At 37.9% G+C, this 26,934-nt stretch overlaps 1 protein-coding gene across 1 annotated transcript; it reads right to left on the minus strand.

Annotated features, from left to right (window-relative positions):
* Window positions 1-1,112: 1,112 nt before the first annotated feature.
* On the minus strand, window positions 1,113-26,760 carry CLHC1 (clathrin heavy chain linker domain containing 1). The gene is made up of 12 exons (XM_083373280.1): window positions 26,640-26,760; window positions 23,422-23,690; window positions 21,521-21,708; window positions 18,307-18,440; window positions 17,316-17,517; window positions 15,941-16,059; window positions 11,514-11,601; window positions 10,066-10,172; window positions 9,488-9,662; window positions 7,637-7,839; window positions 3,307-3,486; window positions 1,113-2,228 (listed from the first exon to the last, which is right to left on the minus strand). Exons 2-12 carry the CDS (start codon window positions 23,602-23,604, stop codon window positions 2,032-2,034), a joined length of 1,776 nt encoding a protein of 591 aa, XP_083229406.1. The 5' UTR covers window positions 23,605-23,690; window positions 26,640-26,760; the 3' UTR covers window positions 1,113-2,031.
* Between the last annotated feature and the right edge of the window lie 174 nt (window positions 26,761-26,934).

Consider the following 26,934-nt stretch of genomic DNA (forward strand, 5'->3'; position numbering starts at 1 on the left):
ATACATATACATACACATACATACATACACACACACACACACACACACACACACACACACACACACATATATATATATATATATATATATATATATATATATATATATATATATATATATATATATATATATATATATATATATATTGCATATGGTATGTTATATTCTTAAATAAATGAACCAAGTTACATTTTCTTAAAAAGGCTCCTTTAATAAATTAGGGGTCTGTGAACCACAACTATCCAATTAAAACTCAGTTATTGTTCAATTCATTGACAGCATTATATGAAGATTCCTGGTGACACAAGATTCCAACCATGATTTTCTAAGCCAATGAAACAGAGAACCTGTGCTGAGTGGTGTTCAGCAAAACTACCTCAACTTAACATGTTTTCTAAAGATAAAGCAGTACACTAGTGAGCTGGCAATTTACAGTACCTGAAAGGATGGAATTTGGGTGAGGTCCCATCCTGCTGTCAAAATTCAACATATTGGAGCAAAGTATGAGACCATTTGTGCTTGATGTGGCTTTTTTTTTTACTTTTCCACTGCCCTAAAGGACTTAATTTGCCTTGAGATTCTCTCTCTCTCTCTCTACACACACACACACACACACACACACACACACACACACACACACACAAAGAGGGGTTGGAACATATATTAAAAAACGTCAATACCCTCCCTCAAGAGTGGTTACTGCATATATGATTACAGAGTTATAGCTTCCCAGAATGAGAATGTCCTTGACTTGTATTACTACTTTATATACCAAGCACTGCAATCTTAAGAACTAAAAAGACATTCAAACATACCACAGCATATCTCACAACATATATTTGGGCATGTGCTGACAAAATCTTCGAAAAGAAATAATAGGGGGGTGAAAAATAAAAATAAATATTCAGCCATACTGCCCTAGTTCCTGATATTCACCCTTCTGTCACAAAATCCATGACTAACTCTAAGCTATTCCCTATCAACCTGCTTAATACACATTATGGTGAAGAGTAGATACATAGTTGAGCATGTATTTTTTTTCTTGGTTTATTTCTATCACAAAACCCTGTGAAATATAACGTAATTGGATATGAGTGCAAGAAAATCTTCATTAACCAATTCATATTACCTTCAAGCTGTGGCCTTTCCCTGCTTACATGGCAAGTTTATGGGGTGAAAGAAATGAACTGATTGCTGTAAAGGAAGGAACATAGATACTATATAATAAGGATGAAAATCTATCTTCAAATGCAATTATTTTAGAGATACAATTTTAGTAACTTGCTTTATTTGTTAGTACTCAAGAGTCTAAAGTATAACAAACTGATACATAATCGGATGTTTTTTTCTAAATAACTTATTTCTAGCATAAATATAATGCTGAATCTACGTTCAATAAGGTAGCCTAAACACCACCTGGTACCTTCAGGGTGCATTGGGACTATACCCTTCATAATCCAACAACCACACTCAGAAAGATGACAAAAGTTACATAACCATTCGACCAAAAAAATATTGATTCTGTGGGAGAAACTAGGAATTATTCCAGTTTCAGTCCAGTTCATAGAATGGAAAGAATAACTGTGCAGCTAAGTTGTAAGCATCCTATCCATGTGTATATTGGGAATAATTTCTAATTTTGCCACTAAATGTATAAGCGTAAAAGCAAAATTATGTTAAAAAGTAAACAAATGTGAGTTTTGGGGAGATGAAAGACTCTTTCTCCAACAACTGATTCAATGAAGAAAAAAAATTGGAGAAAACAAATTACTTAAAAAGGGAAGAAAAATCACAAGTGATCTGGTGTAAACATAGCTAAATTACTTTAAAAAGTGACATCATCTTTAAAGTAAAACAAGGGCAAATAATCAAGCATGAGTAGCAATTGTAGCACAATCAAATCAGGTTCATGGTATTAAATATATTGCATTTTTAAAACAGAAGTAACATTAAGAAGTTGTATTGTTATTTCTGCAGCCAATATAAACATCTCCTGGGAGAAAGAGCTCCTCCATGTGCTTTGTGGAAAAATTACAAGAACACATGTTCCATTAATTTGGCATCCTCTGTATCATCTGCTGGAATTTCAAACACTCCTTCCAGGCTAGCAAGGACAGAGATGATAAGTTTGTATAAATTTTCTTTTTTGACACTGAGGCATGTTTCAGCTATCTCCTTCCATCCTTCTACATTGCAGGTATCTTTTACAATCATTTGCTCCAATGTATCTACAAATATATTTCAGAAAGAAAATAGATAAAGACTATTTTATTGCTTTTTGTCTCTGAATCACTAACTGTTAAAAATGCATACAATTTTGGTATGATTCTAAAGTACAGGAAGCATTCAGCAGTTGTCACTGTCAAGAATATGTTTAAAGTAGACACAATTTAATTTGAAAGGGAACTCGGTCCAACTTTGGAATTCTGATGGAAGCATGAGAAAAATGTAATTCTTTCCACTCTCCATTTTCTAATTAAAATCTCTCCCCTACCTTTTATCTAGTCAGATAATTGCAAGCAAATGTAGAGGTCATATGGCACAGTCTTAAAGGGCAGGGGGAAAAGAGCTACCTTGACAACAGTCAGATAAGACTATGGTTTTGTTTGAATTGCAGGATTTATCTTTTTTGTAAAGCCCCCCTCCCCATGTCAATGCTGTAACATTGGATGTTCCTGCTCTGACAACTGTTGGAAATTGCAGCCATTTTTACTTTGCTTTTAACATGCTTTTTCTTCTGTTTAGAAATGAGATGTTTTACAATCATTAAATGCTTCATTGAATGCTTAAGCTCAGCTAGCCATAATCATAATGCAGCTCAGTGGGAAACCCAAGGACACAAACTGATAACGTTTTGGCGGGCTGAGGAGCTGGGAAGAGAGCCTGCACTCTGGGCTAATTGGAGAATGTGATTTATGACTGTTTTGTGGGGTGGGACTTGCATTCTGTTACTTTGTATCTGGGGGAAGGGAATCTAGTTTTGGGTTCAATTATGTAGTGCCGATACTTTATTTCCTGTATAAAATGTTATTTGAGGAAGAATTCTTGAAGTTCTTTTGATGAGTTTCATCTGTTGGAACCATGACAAGGGGACTGAATCCAGGCCAACAAAATATTGAGAATATTGAGAAAACATCTCAGACAAGCCCCTTCCTAGTTCAGACAAAGATAAAGGGAAGGACAGGGGAGCACATTCAGACTTGCAAGATTCTATAACTATACATGTTACAATAAAAGTAGTTTCTTAGGCTGGTCTACTTTCTAGGGTTGCCACATTCCCACTGGAAAAAGTCAAGCTGTACTCACCCTTGCCCTTTTTGGTAATATCCTCCAACAAGTGTATGCCATGTATTTGATGTTCTGTTCCAATGAGAGAAAGGATGGTTTCCCCAAGGGACATGATTGGTTGTTTCCCATTCCATTCTTGAGTAAGGCAACGGATGAAATCTATACGAGGGCAGTGCTTCAGTAGAAAGACATAATCCTCTGAAATCAAACAGCACAGGTGTTAGAAAGCCTGACAAGAAAAAAAATACCCAGATATATTTATATTTGCAGCTCGAAAAGCTGTCATTTTTATTTTCCAGCATAAAATGAGCAGAAGTGTACACCTTTGAAAACTTTATTGCATCTTTATGTACATAACCTCAGAGCTCTTTTTCATTTAATCCTTACTTTAAATGATTAACAAAAGAACAATGAAATAAACAGCATTTTCTACCTCTCAACTGGGCTTCTGTGATACGTATTTCTATGTGAACAATATCAAACTGGAAGGCATGATTAAATCAGTGTTTTTCAACCACTGAAAAACCAGATGTTGCCTGGTGTGCCATGGGAAGAATTGAAAAAACACTGACCTAGGAGACAGCAGTGAGAGGAGGAGGAGGAGGAGGAGGAGGAGGAGGAGGAGGAGGAGGAGGAGGAACAGCCACGGGCGGAGCGGCGCTGCAAGACTCTCTGGCTAAGCTGACGGCCCTACTTTGCTGGAAGCAAAAGCCCGGGAAAAGAAGTGGGCTCGACCTCTCTAGGCACCAGGGCTCCACGGCAGCGTAGCTCCGCCCCCTTCTCTGGCTTCGGAGGGTCTCTTGCTGAAGAGAGAGAAGCTGGGGAGAGGCGACCGGCTTGCTTATCGAAAGAGGACGGACAGGCGGCCAGCCCGGCTCGCCTGAGCTGTCGCGTGGTTCGTTGCCTGCAATGTTCGAAAAAGCTCTTCTTCCCCAGCACGCGCCGCTTACTCCTTACTCCCCGCGCGGCTGAGGATGCAAGACTCCCGCCTGGTCGGCTGCCTGGTTGCTCGCCGCGACCCCTCGCCCCAGCCCGAAATAGAGGGATCTGACCGCTTCGCTCTTGGAGGCTTCGCTTGCGTCTGAAAAATTACATGGCTGATTTTTTTTAACCTGTCCTTTTGATACGTTGCATAATAAAATGTCCTTTGGACCAAAGCAATTAAAAACCTTTGGGGTTTCCCCCCCCCCTCTGGAGTGAAGTGCTTTTGATGGTAAAGGTGAGAAAGAAAGAAAAAAGGGAAAAAGGAGAAAGGGGGAAGGGGAAAAGGGAGGGAGAAAGAAAAAAAGGAGAATAGAAAAGAAAGAGAGAGAGAGAGGAAGGGAGGAAGGAAGGAAGGAAAAAAAGCAGGAAGAAAAATTAAAAAGAAATGCAAGTAGCTTCCAGTTTCCACAACAAGTAGAAAGCAAGAAATTGAGAGAGGGAGGGAAAGAAAGTGGGAGAGAGAAAGACAGGAAAGAAAGGAAGGAAGATAGAAAGAAAGAAAGAGAAAAGAAAGAGAGAAAAAGAAAGAGAAAAGAAAGAAAGAAAGAGAAAAGAAAGAAAGAAAGAAAGAGAAAGAAAGAAAGAAAGAAAGAAAGAAAGAAAGAAAGAAAGAAAGAAAGAAGAAAGAAAGAAAGAAAGAAAGAAAGAAAGAAAGAAAGAAAGAAAGAAAGAAAAATAAATGAAGGAGAAAAATGCAGAAAGAAAAATTAAAAAGAAATGCAAGTAGCTTCCAATTTCCACAACAAGTAGAAAGCAAGAAATTGAGAGAGGGAGGGAAAGAAAGTGGGAGAGAGAAAGGAAGGAAGGAAGATAAAGAAAGAAAAGAGAGCGAGGGAAGAGAGGGAAGGAAGGAAGAAAGAAAAGAAGGGAAAAAAGAAAATACAGAAAGATGAATTAAAAAGAAATGCAAGCTTTCCTTTTCCTTCACAGCAAAAACAAACAAAAGCCCCAAAATAAAATAAAATAAAATAAAGAGGCTAATAATAATAATAATAATAATAATAATAATAATAATAATAATAATAAGAAGAAGAAGAAGAAGAAGAAGAAGAAGAAGAAGAAGAAGAAGAAGAAGAAGAAGAAGAAGAAGAAGTAGTAGTAGTTGGAAGGGACCTTGGAGGTCATCTAGTCCAACCCCTTGAGAACACAGGCCATCCTCGACTTATGACCATTCGTGTAGCGACCGTGGGGAGGTCCAACGGTGTGGAAAACGGTGGAGTGCCTCGTGATTTTTTTCATGAAACAAGTGTGCCTTTGCCCAAAAAAGGTTGAAAAACACTGGATTAAATGATAAATGCCCCACTACTTTTTGTTCTATACCACATGGATGTAAAAACAGGTAGAACTTTGATAGTTCTGGTTGGTGTTGACCATGACACAGGCATCCCTGATCCCAAGATTCATTTGGGAATGACCGAGAAATACAGTGCTTTGTTCAGCACACAACTTCTTGATTGAATTAGCTAATTCCTGGAGGACAGGTTCATTAACAATGTCAGCCATGACAAGATAGATCTGCAATAAAATGTTTCATTCTTCAAAAATGAATTCTGGTGAAATACACTGAGGACAGTCTTTTTATCATTTTAGGGAAGACTGGCAATGTTATACGTATGCTAAAATTTGCTGTTGAGGAAATGGTCATATATTAAAAACTATAGTAGTCACTTCATACCTGCTCAACTTATTCAATGTTCAGTGGATTCTTTGAGGGGAAAACAAATCTCAACTGAATGGGACCAAACATGTGCACAGTGGAAGAGTGGGGGGAGAAACCAGAGAAAGAAAGATCAAATCAGCAGAGAAAACAATTCCCCATAGTATCCCTATAAGAAAGGCAATTGGGCAACACTTCAAAATACTGCATACTCCAAGAGTATGCAGCATATGTAGCCTCCACTATGTTTCCCAATGCACAGATACATGCACAGATACATATGCGTCACAGGGTGAGAACAGAAACATAGACATACTCACATACAGAGGCAAAACATTTGGATCAAATTAGATTTATTCATTCCCTCCTTTTCTCACATACACATACTACAAGCAAACTCATAAATACATCGTGATAGTACTGAGAGCCACTTAATCTTACCTTGGAGGTCATTTAGTCCAACTCCCTGCTCAGGCAGGAAACCCTATACCATTTCAGACAAATGGCTGTCCAGTCTCTTCTTAAAAACTTCCAGTGTTGGAGCATTCACAGCTTCTGGAGGCAGGTTGTTCCACTGGTTAATTGTTCTAACTGTCAGCAAGTTTCTCCTTAGTTCTAGGCTGCTTCTCTCCTTGATTAGTTTCCATCCATTGCTTCTTGTCCTGCCTTCCGGCGCTTTGGGGAATAGCTTGACTCCCTCTTCTTTGTGGCACCCCCTGAGATATTAAAACACTCCTATCTCGTCACCCCTAGTCCTTCTCTTTATTAAACTAGACATACCCAATTCCAGCAGCCGTTCCTTATATGTTTTAGCCTCCAGCCACCTTTGTTGCTCTTCTCTGTACTCTTCTCTGTACTCTTTCCAGAGTCTCAACATCTTTTTTACATCGTGGTGACCAAAACTGGATGCAGTATTCCAAATGTGGCCTTACCAAGGCATTGTAAAGTGGTATTAATACTTCACGTGATCTTGATTCTATCCCTCTGTTAATGCAGCTTAGCACTGTGTTGGCTTTTTTGGCAGCTGCAGCACATTGCTGGCTCGTATTTAAGTGATTGTCCACTAGGATTCTGAGATCCCTCTCACAGTTACTACTATTGAGCAAGGTACCCCCTATACTATACCTGTGCATTTGGTTTTTCTTGCCTAAATGTAGAACCTTACTTTTTTCACCATTGAATTTCATTTTGTTATATAGCACCCAGTGTTCAAGTCTGTCCAGATCCTCCTGTATCTTAAGCCTATCTTCTGGAGTGTTGGCTATTCCTGCCAGCTTGGTGTCGTCTGCAAATTTGATGAGTTCCCCATCTATCCCCTCGTCCAAATCATTGATGAAGATGTTGAAGAGCACTGGGCCCAGAACAGAGCCCTGGGGCACTCCACACTTCCCTCCATGCAGGCGCAGTTCCATTGAGGACGACACGCTGAGTACGGCCAGTCAGCCAACTACGAATCCATCTGGTGGTGATGCTGTCTAACCCACATTTTTCTATCTTATCAAGTAGTAGTTTGTGATCTACTTTATCAAATGCCTTACTGAAGTCCAAGTAAATTATGTCCACAGCCTTCCTCTGATCCACTAATTTTTTCACTTGTTCAAAGAATGCAATAAGATTTGTCTGGCATGATCTGTTGAACATCTTGAACATCATTCTAACACTATCAAATATAATTTAAAATAAATACAACATAGCTCTGAAATTTACCTGTGGAAAAAAGTTGGAAATGATGTAGATAATCCATGGCTCCATAAATCTGGCCCTGTCTGCACAAGCACAGAACAGCTTTTTTGTGTGCCCCACACTCACTGTATGCAATTTGAGCCAAAGCTAGACACTGGGACATGTTGTGCTTATCCACATCTGCATACTTAAAGATTGCATCACCAGCAGCCTCAGAGAATTCCAATCTGGGAGAAACAAAGCAAACAAAACATCATTAGGTAATTTACAGATTCTGGGCATTGTAAAGAAAAGTGGAATAATGATGATGAGAACAAAACCTTATTCTTTTAGTAGAATAACATAAAATCAGAGTTATGATAAATAAGAGAAAAAGATACAGGGAAAAGAAAACAAGCATATTTGAAGAATTTACTACACAATACAGTATTGTCCTCATACATTTCTCCTTTTGGAAAATAGGGTATACTTTAGCAAAGCCCAGGTTTTTACGGCTTAAAAGTTTCTCCTTCTCTAAAGACCTTCTCTTACTCCATATAAATTGAGTACCGGTAAGATCTGAATATGCATCAGAAAATATCCATCAGGACTAGAAATGAGAGAAGTGGCATGCTTTATATCTGTCCCTAATTTAATAAACCTCACTGGAGTGCACTTATAGGCTTGTTAGTTGTCGCAGAGGAAATCATGAGCCCCAACACATTTGCCTGAAAGGTGATACGTCTTTCCCATTCAGCTGGTGATTTTTTGCCTCTTTAAACAGACCCTGTATTCCCTGTGCTTTTCAGGGATTTCAACTGCATCTGGAATTTGCAGACTGAGCTACAGGTTGGATATCTCCATAACCTGGCCTGGAAGAGGAGCTCACCCCATTTTTCAGAGCCCACAGTCCCCAACAACAATCCCAAAGCCAAAGGCAACTAGGATATAGGGATGAAAGACAGCCCATGAATGATAGGGTGATCTGACTGATTTCTCTTTGGTGCTCACTGCCATCTTTGTTATTGTCCTTGTTTCCATAAACCATTGCTGATTCTACCAGAAATGGAAAAAAACTGGCTACTCTGCCATGTTCACCAAGGTGTCACAGCTGCATGTGGAATTGTAGGTATCTTTTAAAGACCTCTTTCATGCACTCTTTTCAATACCATGGTGCTTTTATTCCTAGAGCTTCACAAGACCTTGCTGAGAAATCTGGTTCATCCTTTGGGTACTGCATGTTGAGCTATTTGTGCATTTCCATTGTGTAAACCTTGGAATATCCAAGGATAGAATAGTCTCCTTGCGTCCAGAAACTTCTGGAGATGGAATATGTTGAAGTTCCACTTCAGATGCTATTTTAAAAATGGAAGTTGAGCTGTAAACAATAAACCTCATTCTCTTATTAAAGTGGATGCTTTCCCCTATAAGCCTTTCTGAAAGTAACTGTCACAGGACTAGCCGGTTTTGTCTATAGGAATTTTTGCCCCAATGAAATTTGCATATAACAGATGTTCTATTCTTGCTGTTTTCTCCTAACTATAAATATCCTGCTCTCCTTCTGAAAGACTCCTTATTCCACCCTGCCTTCAACTCACATGAATTGAGTTTGATGGAGAAGGGCTAATTCAGTTTGAAAAACGATGCCTGTTTTCCTTTAAGAATTGTCTAGAATGCACCACAAATAATTGATTTAGCAGAAATAATAGTATTCTTCAGCACCTGCCATACTGGAAATATGCCATTTAGTTTATAAGTGAATATTCTGACAGCCAATGTCCAAGATTACTGAACATTTGTCATACTTATCTGGAGTTCCCACAAAATGACCTATGAATTTCTTCTATATAATGTGTGTCTTCTGCTAATGAGCCAGAACTCTGAATGACCACTTACTTGTGCAAAGTGACCCAATGCATCACCAAGTCCAACCGTTTCTCAGATAAGGCACATTTGATGGCTTCAGTTGTCAAATTTGCAGGAAGATGCTTCTTAACAGCAATGGTTGTAGTTATGAGTGCCTCAAAATACAAAAGCAGAGGGAGGATCTTCCCTTTAACATGACCAACAGCTGAAGGGAAAAAGCAATATTTTAAAAAAAATTTGCTTGCTGCAGTTTGTCTTCTACACCATCAATTTTATTCAAGCTCAGACCTATCAAAAGAGGATTTGAACTCAGAATGCTATAAATTAAGAAAATGAGCATATATTTTTTATTTTACATAATTTGAAAAGTTTTATAAAGAATTATCATATGTGTGGAATGATAAAAAGTACTTTTTGGCTATCAATTGCAATTAATTCACATTCAGTATGGCAGTAATCACATTAGTAGGAACTAATTAAATATAAAACTCTGGTTCCTTTAAATCACAAAGCCAGAGAATTCTACAAAAATGTTAATATTTTTGACTATGGTTTACTAATATTCAGACTATATACAAAAGGGGAAGATTGCATCTGAGGCTCCATACCCCTGAATTTCTCCATGGTTTCTTCATTGCGTAGGATTCCTCTAGGACAGTTTGCTGCATATGTTGCTGCAGCCTCATACTGACCACGGGAAAACAGTTCATTGAACCTAGCACAGTTCAAAGAACATAACGTTACAAGTGATAAGACATGGATGTAAAAACCTTTATGATTGGCAAAACACTAACTAAGTAAGCTACAGAGGAAAGACAATCTAAATCAGGGGTCAGGAACCTGAAACAGTGAAAGAGCCACTCGGAACCGGTTCCCTCACAAAAGGAAAAACTGGGAGCCGCAAAAAATATGTGCGCATGCGCGTACATGCGCACATGCGCAGAACAGGGTTTGACTGAAGAGTAGAGCCAAGGCGAGATATGCACCTACCCTGCATATTTGAATTGATTGGTTGAACTTTTTTAGTCCCACTTTTTTTTTTTGGACTGCACATGGCAGAGGACCAGGAGCCGCAGGAGATGGCTGGAAGAGCCGCATGTGGCTCTGGAGCCGCGGGTTGCAGACCTGTGATCTAAATGAAGTTAAAGTACTCTTGCCCTTGTGCCAAAGTACTCTTGCCCTTGTGCCAAAAAATTGGGACGTGAAAGGAATTAAAAATACATGTTGCAATGTTCCCCACTGCAACAGATAAACAAACCATCATTCAGGTTTCATTACTTTTTCAAGTTCTTTTTTTCCAGAATAAATTTTTGTCCAAACTAAGCTTATCATCTTGATCTCTATTGGCCTAAGTAAGTTTTCACTAGTGACATAAATCCCTGGTTTTGTCCTCTACTAATGTCTTATAAGTCCAACTATAAATAGAAGATCTTTAGGGTAGCAGCATATATCTTCATGTTGTTCTAGCTGGTAGTGTACAAATATCTAACTGCTATATTTGTTTCACAAATAATTTTTCTTCATTATTAAGCAGGAAAAGTAGCAGCAGTTGTATTTTGCATTGGCCCAATAAAGGAGCACGGTTTGATGCTACTTAGCCCTCTCTGCTGCAGGGCTCATAAAAAGTCTATGTCTCTGTTTTAACTTCCTGTTAGTCACTATATTGCTATATTGCACTGTGCTTTTGTAGAGTGCACCCCATGTGCTAAGAGATAGGGAATGTGAAAAGATTAGGACTAAGGGTGCTTAAAATGATTTGAAGAAATGCTTCACACTTCTTTGCTCTACATTAAAATAGACTGCCTTTTTCAGACCTCTGTACGAGTCTTACAAAAATGTGGCTGCTGTAAGAATGACTAATGAAGCAATTTTTTTTAAAGTAGCTACTGTTTTTATGCTTGTACAGTTATTTTAGTGAAGGACCAAGAAGTGTTGCATTTGCACAAAGCACTTTTCACATCATTTTATGTACAAACAGTTGGTATTCTTGGTGTACTAAGCAATTTCATTTGTCTGAATGAAGAGACAAGATGAGAAGACTCCCTTACTATCTTACCGTTCAATATATTCAATCAGATCTTCTGCCTCTTTACTTTTAGAAGGATCACGTTCAAATACACTTGAGATACTAGAAGCAATTGAACCTGAAAAGTCAGATCCATCCACAGGAAGTTAATATTTTACACATTTAGAAAGCAAACAATACATTTTAACCAAATCAAGGGGCACATCTGCAGTAAAAACACACTTTCTTTCATTACTTCAAACTGTGGCCTACAATTCAAAGGCTTTGCTGTAGCCTCTGGAGCTGTCCTTACTTACCCTGTGGTTAAATCAAAGGTAAGGAAGAAACAGGATACAGATACCTCAGCTTATGATCATAATCGAGCCCAACCATTGTGGTTGTAAGTCATGACAGTCATTAAGTGGCTCAGTTACACGACCAACTTGATTGTACAATCTTTACTATGGCCGTCATTATGCAAATGCCATGGTTGTTAAGAAAAAGCAAAGGTTCTCTGTGGGTCCATTTTTGCCAAAAACCAGAACAAATTGCCAGCTTTGGCAAAAGCATTGTAAAATGCAATCACTTGACTGCAGGACAATGCAAATGACCATACAGTCCAGCTGTCGAATGTCCAAAGTGTGGCCACGTGACCACATTGGAGGGCGGTGATCGTTGGAACTTTGAGTCTAGTTTGTAAGTAACAAATAGGTATATCCATCAGAACCTCAAATGGATGCTAAGTGACTGGCCGTAAATTGAGGACCATCTATAACAGGGGTCGGCAACCTGAAAAAGGAAAAGAGCCACTGGGAACCGGTTCCATCACACACAAAAAAAGTGGGAGCCGCGTGCGTGCATCCATGCATGCGCATGCGCAAAACATTTGGAGAGGTGCGCGCGCACCTCCGCTCGTTCGGAGAGGTGCGCGCGCACCTACGCTCATTCGGAGAGGTGCGTGCGCACCTCTGCTCGTTCGGAGAGGTGTGCGCGCACCTCTCAGAACGGGCAGTGGCGCCACTTTTGGGAAAGCTGCCGCGCCTCCTCTGCAGGCGGCAGCTGTGCAAACGGGCCGCAGCAGCTTTCCCAACGAGCGGCGCCACTGCCTGCTCGGGCGGAGGTGCGCGCGCACCTCCGCCCATTCGGAGAGGTGCGCACGCACCTCTCCAAATGGGCGGTGCCACTCTCCGGAGCCGCGGGTTGCCGACCTGTGATCTATAATAAGGAAGCAGTCCAGGCATACACACACACCCACATATACATACACACACACATATGTGTAAGTTTTTTCCAGTCAGACCAATTTGATGCACCTTGGGATTTAAACTTGCTATACTGCAGTTCTATTATTATTTCTTTTGCCTTGCAGCTCCAGCCTAGGAGCGTTAAGCAGGGCTCAAGTCACTACTGCGAAACATTGTGTATTCAAATTTCTTTTTGCTGACAAAGAGTTAAATGGGAGACTAGGATAGCTATTTCGAGCTTCTTTGCTCTCATCAGCTAGCCATACCCTTTGTGGGATTCGAACCTACGCAGTTCAAAAACCCAAGGTGCATCAAACTGGTCTGACCGGAAAAAACTTACACATATATCCCCTTGGTCTGGATGAGCCTTGTTCTGGATAAGCCAGTGGCCTAGAGGTTAATACAGCTGCCTAGTATGCAGACTGCCTAGGTTCGAATCCCACAAAGGGTATGGCTAGCTAGCTGATGAGAGCAAAGAAGCTCGAAATAGCTATCCTAGTCTCCCATTTAACTCTTTGTCAGCAAAAAGAAATTTTAATACACACACACACACACACACACACACACAAATTGTGAAACATAAAATCAGAAAATGTAGACACATCATAAAATGTAGACAATGAATGGTATAATAACCAGCCACCTTCATTTCAAAAAACTAGGGCTGACATGATAGCAGTGTTCCAATATCTCAGGAGTTGCCACAAAGAAGAGGGAGTCAAGCTATTCTCCAAAGCACTTGAAAGCAGGACAAGAAGCAATAGATGGAAACTAACCAAAGAGAGAAGCAACCTAGAACTAAGGAGAAATTTCCTGACAGTTAGAACAATTAATCAGTGGAACAACTTGCCTCCAGAGGTTGTGAATGCTCTAACACTGGAAGTTTTAAAGAAGAGATTGAACAACTGTGTCTGAAATGGTATAAGGTTTCCTGCCTGAGCAAGGGGTTGGACTAGAAGACCTCCAAGGTCTGTTCTGTTCTCTTCTATTCCAATTCCAATTCCTATTTCACTCTTTAATCTTCACCCATTCTGCAAATTAAATGGGCAAGAACCAATCTAAGTCGAGAGCATTCCATACATAGGACTGGAGAAGCCCCAGAAAAAGGCCTGCATCTATTCTCACTTCCCTTTGACTTCTTGAAGAGAGGGAATCAGAAGCAAATCTTCTTAGAATTCACAGGGTGAGCAGTTTCTACTTGGGAAGACAGTTGAAGGATTTCAATTTTCCATGGCTGATTAAATACATCTCTGCAGGCAAGCCGAGATGATGGCCACTGTGTAAAACAAAAGACCGGTGAGTACACCAGTCCTTCAAGTTTTTCTGGACAACGAGAGATTGCCTACGCATGCTCTGGATGACTGCCCCTTACAAGGAAACCATAAAACAGTTGAGTGCCAGGAGTCAAGGAAGAAGACATCTTTATTTTCAGAGGGGGTAAGGCCTTTCATATAGACATAAAGGCAATAGAAATAATGTTATAATCATTTTGGAAATGTTCAAATTAAGTACTTTATGAATATTAGAGATCTTCAAAATGACAAGCTTAATTTGTGAGTCTTTGAATTAAATAAATAAATAAATTAAAAGTTTTAAAAATTTAAAATAATACACAATTTCCAAAAAGCAGGAAAAAAGGAATTTTGATTTAAGAAAATTTTAAACAGATTTGAAGATCAGAGAGACGTGTGATAGTGGTTTTCTTTTTAATGTAATCACTGAAAACCAAATTATAATTAAATAATACAGTAATGGGAAATGAATGAAATGGAACTAAATCCATATTAACAATCGAGGTTTGATGAAAGTTGCAAGTGGACACTAGAGGGAACCAAAGGACCAGACGGAAAGGAGTTAAAATGGCTAAGCCAGCTATAATTTTTCCTACAGTTTTTTTAAAAAAAATATGGCCTGAAATATCTTAGAAAGGACACAGATTTTAATGGATAAAAGATGCAAGAAAAAAATAAATAAAAAGCCTTTACCTGACTTACACCTTATAGTTTGAAAACATAGAAGACAACAAAATTGAGATTACTAAAATGGGAGTACAAAAGATAAATTAAGAAAAGAATCTGGATATGGAACAGCTACAACAAAATAAATTCTTTAAAAATATGCCTCTTTATGGGAAGAAAAGGATTTGGATCTGAAGAAGCTTTGACAAGAAATCCTGGATGATGCCTTTTTATGTGATTTACAAAGTAGGCTGGTGAAAACTTTCAAGATTTCTTTTAAATACTATGATAAAGGTAAAGGTTCCCCCGCACATGCGTGCTAGTCGTTTCCGACTCTAGGGGCTGGTGCTCATCTCCATTTCAAAGCCGAAGAGCCAGCGCTTGTCCGAGGACGTCTCCATGGTCACATGGCCGGCATGACTAGACACCAAAGGCGCACGGAACGCTGTTACCTTCCCACCGTAGAGGTCCCTATTTTTCTACTTGCATTTTTACGTGCTTTCGAACTGCTAGGTTGGCAGAAGCTGGGACGAGTAACAGGCGCTCACTCTAAAGAATGATAAAATATCAAATCTTGCAACACCACAGGAAATATTTAAAGGTCAGATTGCACAGAGCAAAAGAAAAGAAAAAAACAATATAAAATTGGACTATTTAACAAGGGAAAAACTATTTCATATTTCTAGTAACAGCTAATGGCTTTTTTGCCTAACCTAGATTGAAAAGTTGATTTCTGGACTGCATATAGATAAAAGTTAGGCTATGAGAAGAGGTGTTTTTTTTTTATTTGTAATTCTAAAAGATAGTGAAAAGTTAGTTCAGGTTGGAAGCAACTTCTTTCTTATTACCTTTGTTGTCTTTTTTCCTTCTACTTTTTTTTTCTTTTTTCTGCACTTTTATTTTTCTTTTAATTTAATTTGTATTAATTGTTACTATGTTTATTAACATTTTAATAAAATTATATTTTTTAAAAAAAAGAAAAGACAGTCCCACAGGTAACAAGGACATGTGCCATAAATGGTTTTATAGGTTGCAATCAGCACACTACAAAATGCATCCAGAAACTTATTGGTAACCAGTGCAGTCCCGACAACAGAGGTATAGATCAGAAAGCCCAATAAAGAACGGTAAAGACAATTTAAACCCTATTTCTGCAAATAAATGGCACAGAGGTTTTTTCCAGCATAATAGAGACACAACTGAGTTTTTAGCACACCACCAGAAATATGTTTCTTTCTGATTTATTGTAAAAAGCTGAAGTCTGATGTGTTTTTACCTTTTGTAAGTTTCTCATTTTCTATCATCTGATATATGAGCTGCTGCAGTGTGTCAATATTCTTGTCTGTAGTCTCCCAGATAGCGATCACACTTGCAAACAGATTTAGCCGATAAAAACTATAAAAATCAGAATATTGGTTGAAATGTGATGTATCAGTATCATCTGTTGATTGAATTCTCCAGGGTTGTCCTTATCACATTATTTTATACTCTTGTATATAAAAACAGAGGACAAGTTTCCTGAGAAAAAGAATTTCCCTAATGTCTAAATTTGTCAAGTGGCATGCAATATACACATACATAACTAGACTGCAATTATGACTGGAAATTGTATTAACTGAATTGAAGCATTTCCTATAGTTGCAAATCTCCATGCAGAGGTTTTATATGCATATTATGAAAAAGTCCCTTCCTAGTCTGTATTTATTTATATCTGATTAAGTTGGTTCATTCTCAAACTTAACTTTAGCTTGGGCGCACTATGCCTTCACGCTTACTTAAAGAAGAACAATAGTAGAAAAAATATACCCCATTTTCTGTTTGCAAACATCGAAAAAATGTCAAACATGAAAAACAAAATACTAGACTAAAATGGACCTTCGCCTGATTCAGCAGGCGTTTCTGACATTTTAGTACAACATACATTCAGGATACAATACATGAATAAGCTCTTACACTACACATACTAATTAAATTTATTTTTTAATTATCACAATTACTAATATTACACCATATACTTTGTCTATTAATCAAGTACGAGTTATTCTGACTGACAGTGGCTTTCTCAGATTTCATGTGGGGGTATTTCGTACTGTAATGTGTGTTGCCAATAAACTTCAACTGATTGTTTCATAATAATTTATTACTGTAAATTATACCATTTAATATATTAGGAATTCCAGGAACTGAGCTTTATATATGCAAAATATTTATTTATTTTTGCCATCCATCTCACAATGGTTATTGTGGCATTGGATGGCATACAAGTCCTGGCACCATGGAAAAAATAATAACCCCATTTTAGAGAAATACATAGAGAAATACAGCAATAGCAGCAGAGCTCACCTAACATCCTGACCCAAATGCCTGGAGTTAATATGTCTTCTATGCATTGATTTCCCTCATTAAACCTGTTAATGGCTGCTATGTTCCAGTTGAGGGTTGTTTTTTGTTGGTGCTAATCTAACCACAGATGCTGAGATAGAACATACAATTTTAGAAATTACAATTCTACAATCTATTCTAAGTCACTGTTCTAATCTGATTACAATAAAGCGGACAAAGTTATTACAGCTATGCCCACTATTCAAAAATGAAGAAAAGAGAAAATACTCCAAATAAGTAAGAGCATATTGTAAAAGGAACTTTTATACCAAAACTTCAGGTTTTCATTCTTTTTTTCAGCCATATTTCGCTTTTGAATAGCAAAATTCATGTCTTCTTCAATATTGACTGTGTTTTCTATGGGAATGTATTTTGTCAACATGTCCTCTTTCAACTCTTTCAACCTTTTTTGTAGATGAACTAAGTGGCTAGAAAGGACATCTATATCAAGTGAGTCTTTCACGTTAAGCCCTGTTGAAAAAAAGGAGGAAAGTTTCTATCAGTGATCATATTGCCAGTCTATAAATTCAAACTGTACAAATTCTGTAATACCAAAAAAAGCATTCTGTTATTATAAACCAAACTTCTAAGTCAACAGAGAGATCTGTATTTTGGAATGAATAACTAAAAAAACCCCACCATTTACAAGTGGAATGCGTACTTTATATGGCAGACTCAATTCTACTCCTTCATACATTGCATGTAATAATTAATTTCAATTTCATCCTGAGTAATCATCCATTAAAAAAAATAGAAAGGGCACCATCCAATTGTCCATTTCTGTTTGCTCCTCAATCTTGCCTCAGCTAAGATTTAGAATGTAATAGAGAACATATAATTATTCAAAACAATCTGAGATATTAACATTGCAGTATCAGAAGGTCGACAGTTTGGCGGGTCAAATCCCAAGTGCCGCATAACAGAGTGAGCGCCTGTTACTCGTCCCAGCTTCTGCCAACCTAGCAGTTCGAAAGCACGTAAAAAATGCAAGTAGAAAAATAGGGACCACTATGGTGGGAAGGTAACAGCGTTCCGTGCACCTTTGGTGTCTAGTCATGCCGGCCACATGACCACGGAGACGTCCTCGGACAAGCGCTGGCTCTTCAGCTTTGAAACGGAGATGAGCACCAGCCCCTAGAGTCGGAAAACGACTAGCACGCATGTGCGGGGGAACCTTTACCTTTATAATACAGAAGCTGGTTCATGTTCCTAGTGTGAGGGGAAAAATGATTTTTTTAATTACAAACAACTGCATCTTACCTGGAATTTTTTTAGCAGGATTAACTTTCTTGACTGGGGTTGAATCTTCTTTTGCTAAGAGAGTTAACCTTAAACTTTTTAGTTTCTGTATTAAGCTCTCAGTTCTTGCAGAATTCTTCTCAATTCTTTTCACTCTAAAAACAAAAGCAATTCAAATAATACATTACATCTGTTTCATCTCCTGTAGACAATTGCATATAACTTCAATAACTTAAGACTTTTAAATGCCTTTGAGATTTTAGATATTTGAATTTTAAGTATTTCCTTTAAAAATTATGCTATTAATGGAAGTTACCTAGCTTTGTGTAACTTCACTGGGAATTTGGGGGCAAAGTAAATGAATGAAGACGGTGGGGATATAGGCTGATAGGGTAAAACCTTCAATTAAAAGAAAGAAAAGCTTGTTCATCGTTCATAATTCCCCAGCTAGCACAATCAATGGGAATGATTACTACAGGTAATCCTCAATTTACAATCACAATTGAGCCCAAAATGTCTGTTGCTAAGTGTAACATTTGTTAAGTAAATCTGGCCCCATTTTATAACCTTTCTTGCCACAGTTGTTGTGAATCACTGCAATTCTAAAATTAGCAGCACAGCTGTTAAGTAAATCTGGCTTCTCCATTGACTTTGCTTATCAGAAAGTCACAAAAGGTAATCACATGACCCGGTACACTGCAACAGTCATAAATATGAGTCAGTTGCCAAGTGCTTGAATTTTGATCCCATGTCCATGGGGATGTTACAATGGTCATAAGTGTGAAAAATAATCATAACTCACTTTTTCATTGCTGTTGTAACTATGAACGGTCACTACGTTTTTAGAGTAAAATAGAACTACAGTATTTACTTCATTTGTACTAAGCATTATTTTGATAAGTCATATTCCAGTGAACATAAAAATAATATAAAACATTGCCTTTATTCTTGGTCAACAAAATAATCTAACTGTAGTTTAAAATAAGTAATGAATAAGCAAACACAAAATTTTAAAAAATGTACTATATGCTTGGCTGAAAAAATAACTGACAGAGACAAATATTATTAACAGAGCATTTATAAGGATCCTCTTTTTCTTCCACTTCATTCTATAGTATTGCCTACTACAATCCAGTTGCTAATTCCAAAACATCTGGTAGAACCAAGTTTGGGAAACACACCATAACCATTTCCTTCCACACTTTTCTTTCCGAACAGATCTCTGTTCTCTAGTGGTATGCAGTTTGTAACCTTCTGGAAGAGTTTGTTCATATGGGACTTGGCCTATAGTGTCCCACAGAGTTCCATCTTTTCTCTTATGAATGTTCGTCACCTACATGAGATTAATGGGAAAGAATTCAAAATGCTAGAGTGGGTATCATCACTATACTGATGACATCCAGCTTTATGTATCGCGAATATCCCTTGATTTCTTCACTAATTCTCTCAAATTTTCTTCAATAAACTATGAAATCAATTATGATTTTTAATATATATTAATTGCTTTACCATGTATACATATGAACAGGCTGCTTAAACAAAACAGTTTTTTTCCTAGGCAGATATTAATCATTTTCATTCATTCTTTGGTCTTTAAACAGCCCACTTTTTTGTACTCTTTCATCCACCTATCTAAATAACAGAACATTGTTTTCTCTGGTTTGCAATCTTTTCTTGTTCTGTTGAAAGTTGTAATTTGCTTGAAGCTCTTCCTCATAGAATAAAATCTTCTTCTCTGAAAAGTCTATTGAATCTTTTTCTAAAAGAATTCTCAATCTTGTTAGTACCCATGAAGAAAAAGTCCCAAACATGTTCTCTTGAGTGTTGCAAATTTGCTTGAAACTCGTTTCAGTTGCACTGAGCATTCAAACCATCTTCATAATTTAAATTGGTGTCAGGTTAGTCTTCTAAAGTTGCAATTAAGTCCTTTGCATTGTCAGATATTTGTAAAATTGCCTCAGTGGTTTTATAATTTTCTACATAATTGCATCTCTTGCTCTTTTTATATATCATCAATACCTTTAGAACCTAATCAGTCTATAAAATGAATAATTTTCTATAGAGAAAAACCTCCCTAAAATATGGTCAAATTTGGCCATCTTCTTGGCTTCTTGTAGTGGTCAAAGGACATTTATTGATTGATTGCCAATCAGAATTCATAAAAATCAGGGAATTTCAGCCACCCACAACAAAGCAATCCAAGGCTACGGGTTATTTAAAAATAATAAAATAAAACAACACCTTTCTATGCTTATGTTTTTCCATCAGAATTAAAAAGAAAAGACACTCCAGCTTCCTTATGTTAGCTTGCCTCCAGCAACCCTCTTCTAACAATAAATAAGTCTCAAAAATGCTGCAGAGCAAAAATGGGTAACAGGGTGTGACTGAAGAGAGCCTCTTGTAGCTAATACAAATAATAATTTCATAAATTGGTTAAGAAATGAAAGGGATGACTTATTGACCGTTTGAAATATAAATTGCAAAACGGCTGCTTTTCCAATAATGAAGTGATTACAGTCCCACCCATCCCCCAGCTGAAGGGTTCACCAGCTGCTCCAAAGCACAGCTCCTGAAGCTTCTTGCAGAGCGCTGCTTTATGGAGGGTCTTGTGGGGTGATTCTAGGACCTTTTCCCTGTATATGTTGTCATATAAACAAAAGGAATGCCTGTTCCTTCTGTTAGTAACTTGAAAAAACAGCAATCCAGAGAGAGAAGCCTTTCTGGGCATGTCAACTGATTTGCAACCTTTCAGAGTGTTGCAGGTTTTTCCCCCAAAACAACCTCTGATTCTTCCATTATCACCATTCAATGGAGTATAACATTTAACTATACCCAACCAACGGTGCCATGGAATTATTCTGCATTTTGTGGTACACTAATATGCTGCAGATATGTCCTTTTCATGTCAAATTTGCTAGCTATCACTATCTGGTAGCATGCAAACTCCAATGTAATTCTATTTGGTTATCTGTAGTAATGTCAGACATTATGAGCATATCTGACATATAAAAATAGCATTTCTTGCTTATTTGCCTTTGTTTTCCTAAACCTAACTTACGTTAGATATAATATTCATTCTGTAAGCATCCACAAAGATGCAAATATGTTTTTTAAAATAAAAAAACCCCACACAATATTAGCAATTTTAAATCAGATCATGTCACTATACGAGAGATTAGTTCAAAATGGTGCCTTGAATACCCCACACCTGCAAAAAAGCGAAAGAGATTCTTACTTTTCTTCCAGCTGGGTTATTCTTTTCTTATAATACATTAAAGTTGAAGATTCACATGCCAACATTTTTAATTTTCCATGAAGATAAAAGGCATCATGCTGGCCCTTCTTTATTGCTTCTATAAAAGCATCATATTCTTGCTTGATTGTGGTCAGAATGCTTTTGTATGCATTAACATGCTCAATAATCTGTTTTAATAATACAGAAAATGATTACATATCATCACTGTTTAATAGTGATACAATAAATAAATAATGATACAATAAAAGGAACTGACCTTACTGCAGGTTAAAAGAAAGGGTCTTTCTGAATCAAAACAAAAGAAAATTTTAACACACCATCCCATTCCCCATCATTGGTAAGTAGTTGCTTCTGGAAAGTCCATTAGCAGGAAATTAATGCAATTATTGTTTCCTCTTATTCCTCAACAACTGTCTACAAGCTTCTAAACCCAAAATTTCAAAAAAAAAATTCATAATAAAGTTATATTAGCACTTTCCCTCATCAGACAAAACATCTTAAAACTCATAGAAGAGGATGGAACAACCAGAGTGTCAAGAGCAAATCAGCACTTCCAGAAGGCAGGGCAAGATTTGTTTTAAGTGAGAGATTGAAGAAAGAGGAGAGTGTGTCACAGCCTACATTTCTTTTTTATCTTTATGAGGGATGCCACACTTTTCTAGGCAGCTCCTCAAAGTGAGTGGATCTAAATAGCAAATACAACAAGAATGCAGCCTTGTATATCTTTGAGCTACACCACAGAATCCAGCAGAACCTGTAGATCAGGGGTCCCCAACCTCTGGTATGTGGACTGGCACCGGTCCCCGGCATGCCAGAAACTGGGCCACGCAAACAAGCGAAGCCCCATCCACAGGATGCAGAAAGCACACGAAACCACGCCCTGTATGATCTATGGGAAAACCTCTCTCCATGGAACTGGTCCCTGGTGCCCAAAAGTTTGGGGGCCACCACTCTAGATAATTTACACATTCAGAAAAATAGTACCAGATTAATTGAGACCTAATATGACTAAATGTGAAATAATTTAATTCTGATTGCTTTTTCAACCATTTTTAGTTTATGGCCTTTTTTAACAGCTTAGGGGAAACAAATCTATAATCCCTCTTCTTCTCATGCATTAGTGGAAAAACAAAACCTTTAAAATGGCCAGTTTGCCAAATGCCTCTTTCATATGCATATTTATCAAACCAAGATATTAGGCTATGTAGAACAGCCAGCAAATCCAAATGCCTTGCTTGAGGGCTTGTTTCTCAAAGTAACATATTGTGGTCCAGTACCTATGGTACACCTAGTGGTCTCTAAGGCTATCTGCCATATTTAGAGCAAGGATTGCTCAGAGTGAGATAGGAAGATCAAGAAAGCTGTAGGATGTGTACGCAAATTCATGTGTTGGGAAGAAAATTCTGTAACCTCTCACCTCAAATTGGTCATCTTAAATCGACAATATTATTAAATTATTATTACTATTAAACAATATTTACTTATATTTATATAGCGGACCATCTTACAAAATGTGACTCTAGGTGGTATGGAATAAAAAACAACAACAGCATAAACAATATTAAGAACATTCTACAATTTAAAAACATCACTTAGCTTTACTATTAACAGACTAGCAGAGGATTCAATGTTATAGGAAATGAAGTTTCCTCACTAGTTCATGCTACATATTATTGTGCACTGATTTCAGCATAAGTCAGACAATATATACTGCTCAAAAAAATAAAGGGAACACTTAAACAACACAATGTACTGTATTTAATAGTAGGATGTCTTATTTTCTGTTCCCTTTATTTTTTTGAGCAGTATATGTACCAAAGCCATAAAAATCACACTCACTGATCATGAAAATTAGAATATCTTTAGAAGTGTTTAGTTACCATTTCAAATACATTTCTGTATATTATGTAATAATCCTCTGCTGGTCCTTGCTCAGTACACCCCACGTTTTCAATCTCTGAAATGATATAACTCTGAATGCTTTCCAGAAATTCCTTCTCAGTCTCTGGGATGATGGGAGGAAGCACTGAGTGTTTACTTGCTCCGACACTAGCTGATTTCATGGTGCAGAAGATACCTAATTTCCGTTGCAAATAGCAACTAATGTGTCAGTCCTTTACTTTGATCAGAAGGCATGCTTCAGTCAAACCTAAAAATAATGCCACATCAATAAAAGAAATGAACATTTCATCTAACACATCAACTTTAAGGATGCTTTCTACATGGCTTATTCCCAGGTAAACAAAGGACCACAAACTAAATCTAACGGCAGTGACCCTAGTGTTATATTACATTCAATATGGAGGAAGAAGTTATGTGTAATAGCAAGGTTTTCCACATCTAAATTACGTATTGTTGAATTCAATGATAATAAATTATCAGATAAGTGTGGATTGCTGAATAAGAAACTGAACCATAATTTAGGAACAAAATATTTCCAAATCTGAATCCAACAAAGCTGAAAAGGACTTTAAACATTTTTACTATATTAAACATACTGAAATACTGAGACTGTCATCACCATCAAATATGTTTTCTGAGAGATATAATCATTTTCAGATAAATATCTGTCATCTGTAATACAGAATAGGAATATCCTATGCCATAAAATCAATCATTTCAGATTCTATTCTGCAGATGTAATAATTACAATTTTACAAAGTTATTACAATAAGATGTAATAACTTTGAAGGAATGTTAGAGCATAGACTTGCATGTGTCCAGTAATGGTTCCTTATTGTAAGATTTTATTACGATTATAATGGTAATACTATGAAAAGCCAGTTGTTCACTGGAAGGCCATTCCAGAAGAAAGGCTCTGTCACTGAAAAGCAGGGCTGTCACATCTCACTCCCACTTACCTCCCTAAAAGGTGGAACTAGTATCAGCTCCTTAGATTGGCAGGGCCAATTCCAATGGCACAATATAATCTTACACACAACTAGGCAATAAGCTATATATGGCTTTATAGATTAGCACTAGCATTTTAATTTCCACTCAGAAGTCTATTGGCAACAAGTATATAGTAGTGTATTATATAATCAGTAAGAACATGGGGTGCTGCACTCTGAACCAAATGTGGCTTCTGAGAGACCTTCAAAGACAGATCCAAATACTGCAAATTGCAGTAGTCACCACAGACAGGAAAAATCACAACTGCCATACCAGACAAAGCTGGGCAATGGCCCACCGAGCTATGGCTTCCTCCTGCAGACTTGCTCCATTAGGTATAATACCCAATATCAAGAAACACAGCTGGAGCAGACCAAGAGTTCTGATGGGCAAACAGTAACTCCATCTTGCTAGGTAGGGTTCAATTTAATTCTATTTTCCACCATCCAGATCCTCACAATCTCCTGGCACTGAGACAGGATTTTAGCACCATCACCATTCTACCCTGTAAGAGCAATGTAAAGCTGGGTATGATCAGCATATTGATGATCCTAAATTCCAGACTGCTGGATGGTCGTTTCCAGTAGTTTCATAAAAATGTTAAAAGGAGATTGGGATGGTGGGAGAGGATCAATCCCTGTGGAACCTCACAAAGGAGTAACCACTGAGCCAATTATCTCCTCCTCCCCCACTAACTGGAACTACCTACAGAAGAAAAAGTAGAATCACTACAACACAGTGCCCCCTGTCTCCCAGACATGGACTGGGGTTGGACTGGGCAGAAAGGAAAGGGGAAAGACTCAAAGGTGATTACTAGTCAACTAGGGGCTATTGTGGTGGAAGACAGTGGCCCTTTCAACTTAGCCATGGTGTGCAAGATAATCAAAAGGGCAAAGATGGGGTTGGGGGGAAGGAGAGAGGCAGGTGAGGGGTATTGGAGTCAGTTCACACAGAGTAGGATAAGCGTGAGTTCTCACTAATGACTGTGTAGTCCTTGTCTAATGACAGCAACTGGAACTATTGCTAAGCAGCACAGTCATGTGATGTTTTATGTAACAATCACTTTAATTCCAGTTCCAACTACGGTGGTAACCCGAAGACAATAGTAATAAAGAGAGACTGCTAAGGGGGCTGGGTTCATCTGGGAGGTTGCCAACAGTAGATCAGACATTCAAAAGATTCACTTGCTAGATTTATTGGGAAATTCCCGAAGTACTCATTGAAAATCCTTTGGAAAGACTGAGGTTCCTACTGTGGATGTTCAAATATGTCTTACCTAATGGAGATCCTGTATGGCAGTCAGTTGCATCTGGATTGCATCTTTGATCATGCAAAAGATTGACAATAATACACTATACATCCAGGTCGCACAGGAACTGTTCTGGGCCCGAGATTATCTGAATGAACCCGATGGTTGCCATGGAGACCCTGAATTCTGGGGTTTGACTCTAATTGGTACACAACATGTGAGGCTGAAGTCCTCCAACACCAAAAGGCAAGAGGATCTTTATCACCAGCCCAATAACCAGGACAAGAAGCCGAGGGAGCATTTCTGCTAGGAGGCAAGTAGCCAGATTAATAACAGGACCTCCAGCCTCAACTTAAAACATTCCCACTCCACCACAGCAACAGACCAATGCCACTCCCTCAAGATTAATATAGGAGGTAATGTAGGTCCCCAGCTCCCTCAAGGTTAATGTAAGATGTAATGTAGGTCCTCAGCTGGGCAGATTTTGGATAATAGCATCATGACTTTTGTCTAGCACTCATGACTGGATACAATCTCATTTCAGAGAGACTTGGCATTTACCAGTAGCACGCTAAGATCACATAAGCAAACAGGCACACAATCATCGCCAAATATCTTAAGTCTTTGGACTGGCATTGTATTGATGGGAGAACAGACAGTATGACATAAGTTTAAACAAGTCAAACAATTTTCTTCTTTAAAAACTGAATTATAACAATGGATATAAATAGTATTTTGATATGTGGAAAAGTGAAAGTTTCATTTACACTATATTATTAGTATATTATTGGTAATTTTTGTTATTAGTCAAAAGTATTTGAGGTTTTTAAAAAAATATATTGTTTTCTTTAATATGTTTTACTCTTACTAACAGCCACTCTTTTTCTCGCTCACACGAGAGGCCGTTAAGAAAGCGGCCTATTCGTTTCTCTCTCGAGGCTGCCAAGGAAGACCCACCTCTTTCATCCAACTAACTCTCCTAGAAGCCAGCTGATGGTAACAACAAGGCGGAATTGTTAATCAGGAAGGGAGGGAAAACTAGCGGCCTTCGGGGGACTGATGGGAAGTGTAGTTTTCCTCCACACTTCTTTTTTTCCCCTCATCCGGTCTACTTAACAGTCGGCTTAGAATTCTGACGATTCTTCCGCCACTTATCGACCGTAGACTTCCTCCAATAGGAGCCTCCGTTTAACCAAAACTACTGTTCCCATCATGCTTTTCAATAATTTCGAAAGGAAACGAGCGCTGGATA

This window comes from Vipera ursinii (genome assembly GCF_947247035.1).
Source record: "Vipera ursinii genome assembly, chromosome: 1".
NCBI classification, from domain to species: domain Eukaryota; kingdom Metazoa; phylum Chordata; class Lepidosauria; order Squamata; family Viperidae; genus Vipera; species Vipera ursinii.

Coding starts and splice junctions, on each gene's coding strand:
- CLHC1 (XM_083373280.1), bottom strand. CDS start 23,604: ATGAAATCAGCTAGTGTCGGAGCAAGTAAACACTCAGTGCTTCCTCCC. Junction 16,060..17,315: donor AATGAAAACCTGAAGTTTTG/GTATAAAAGTTC, acceptor TGATTTTTATAG/TTTTTATCGGCTAAATCTGT. Junction 11,602..15,940: donor AAATGAGAAACTTACAAAAG/GTAAAAACACAT, acceptor CTGACTTTTCAG/GTTCAATTGCTTCTAGTATC.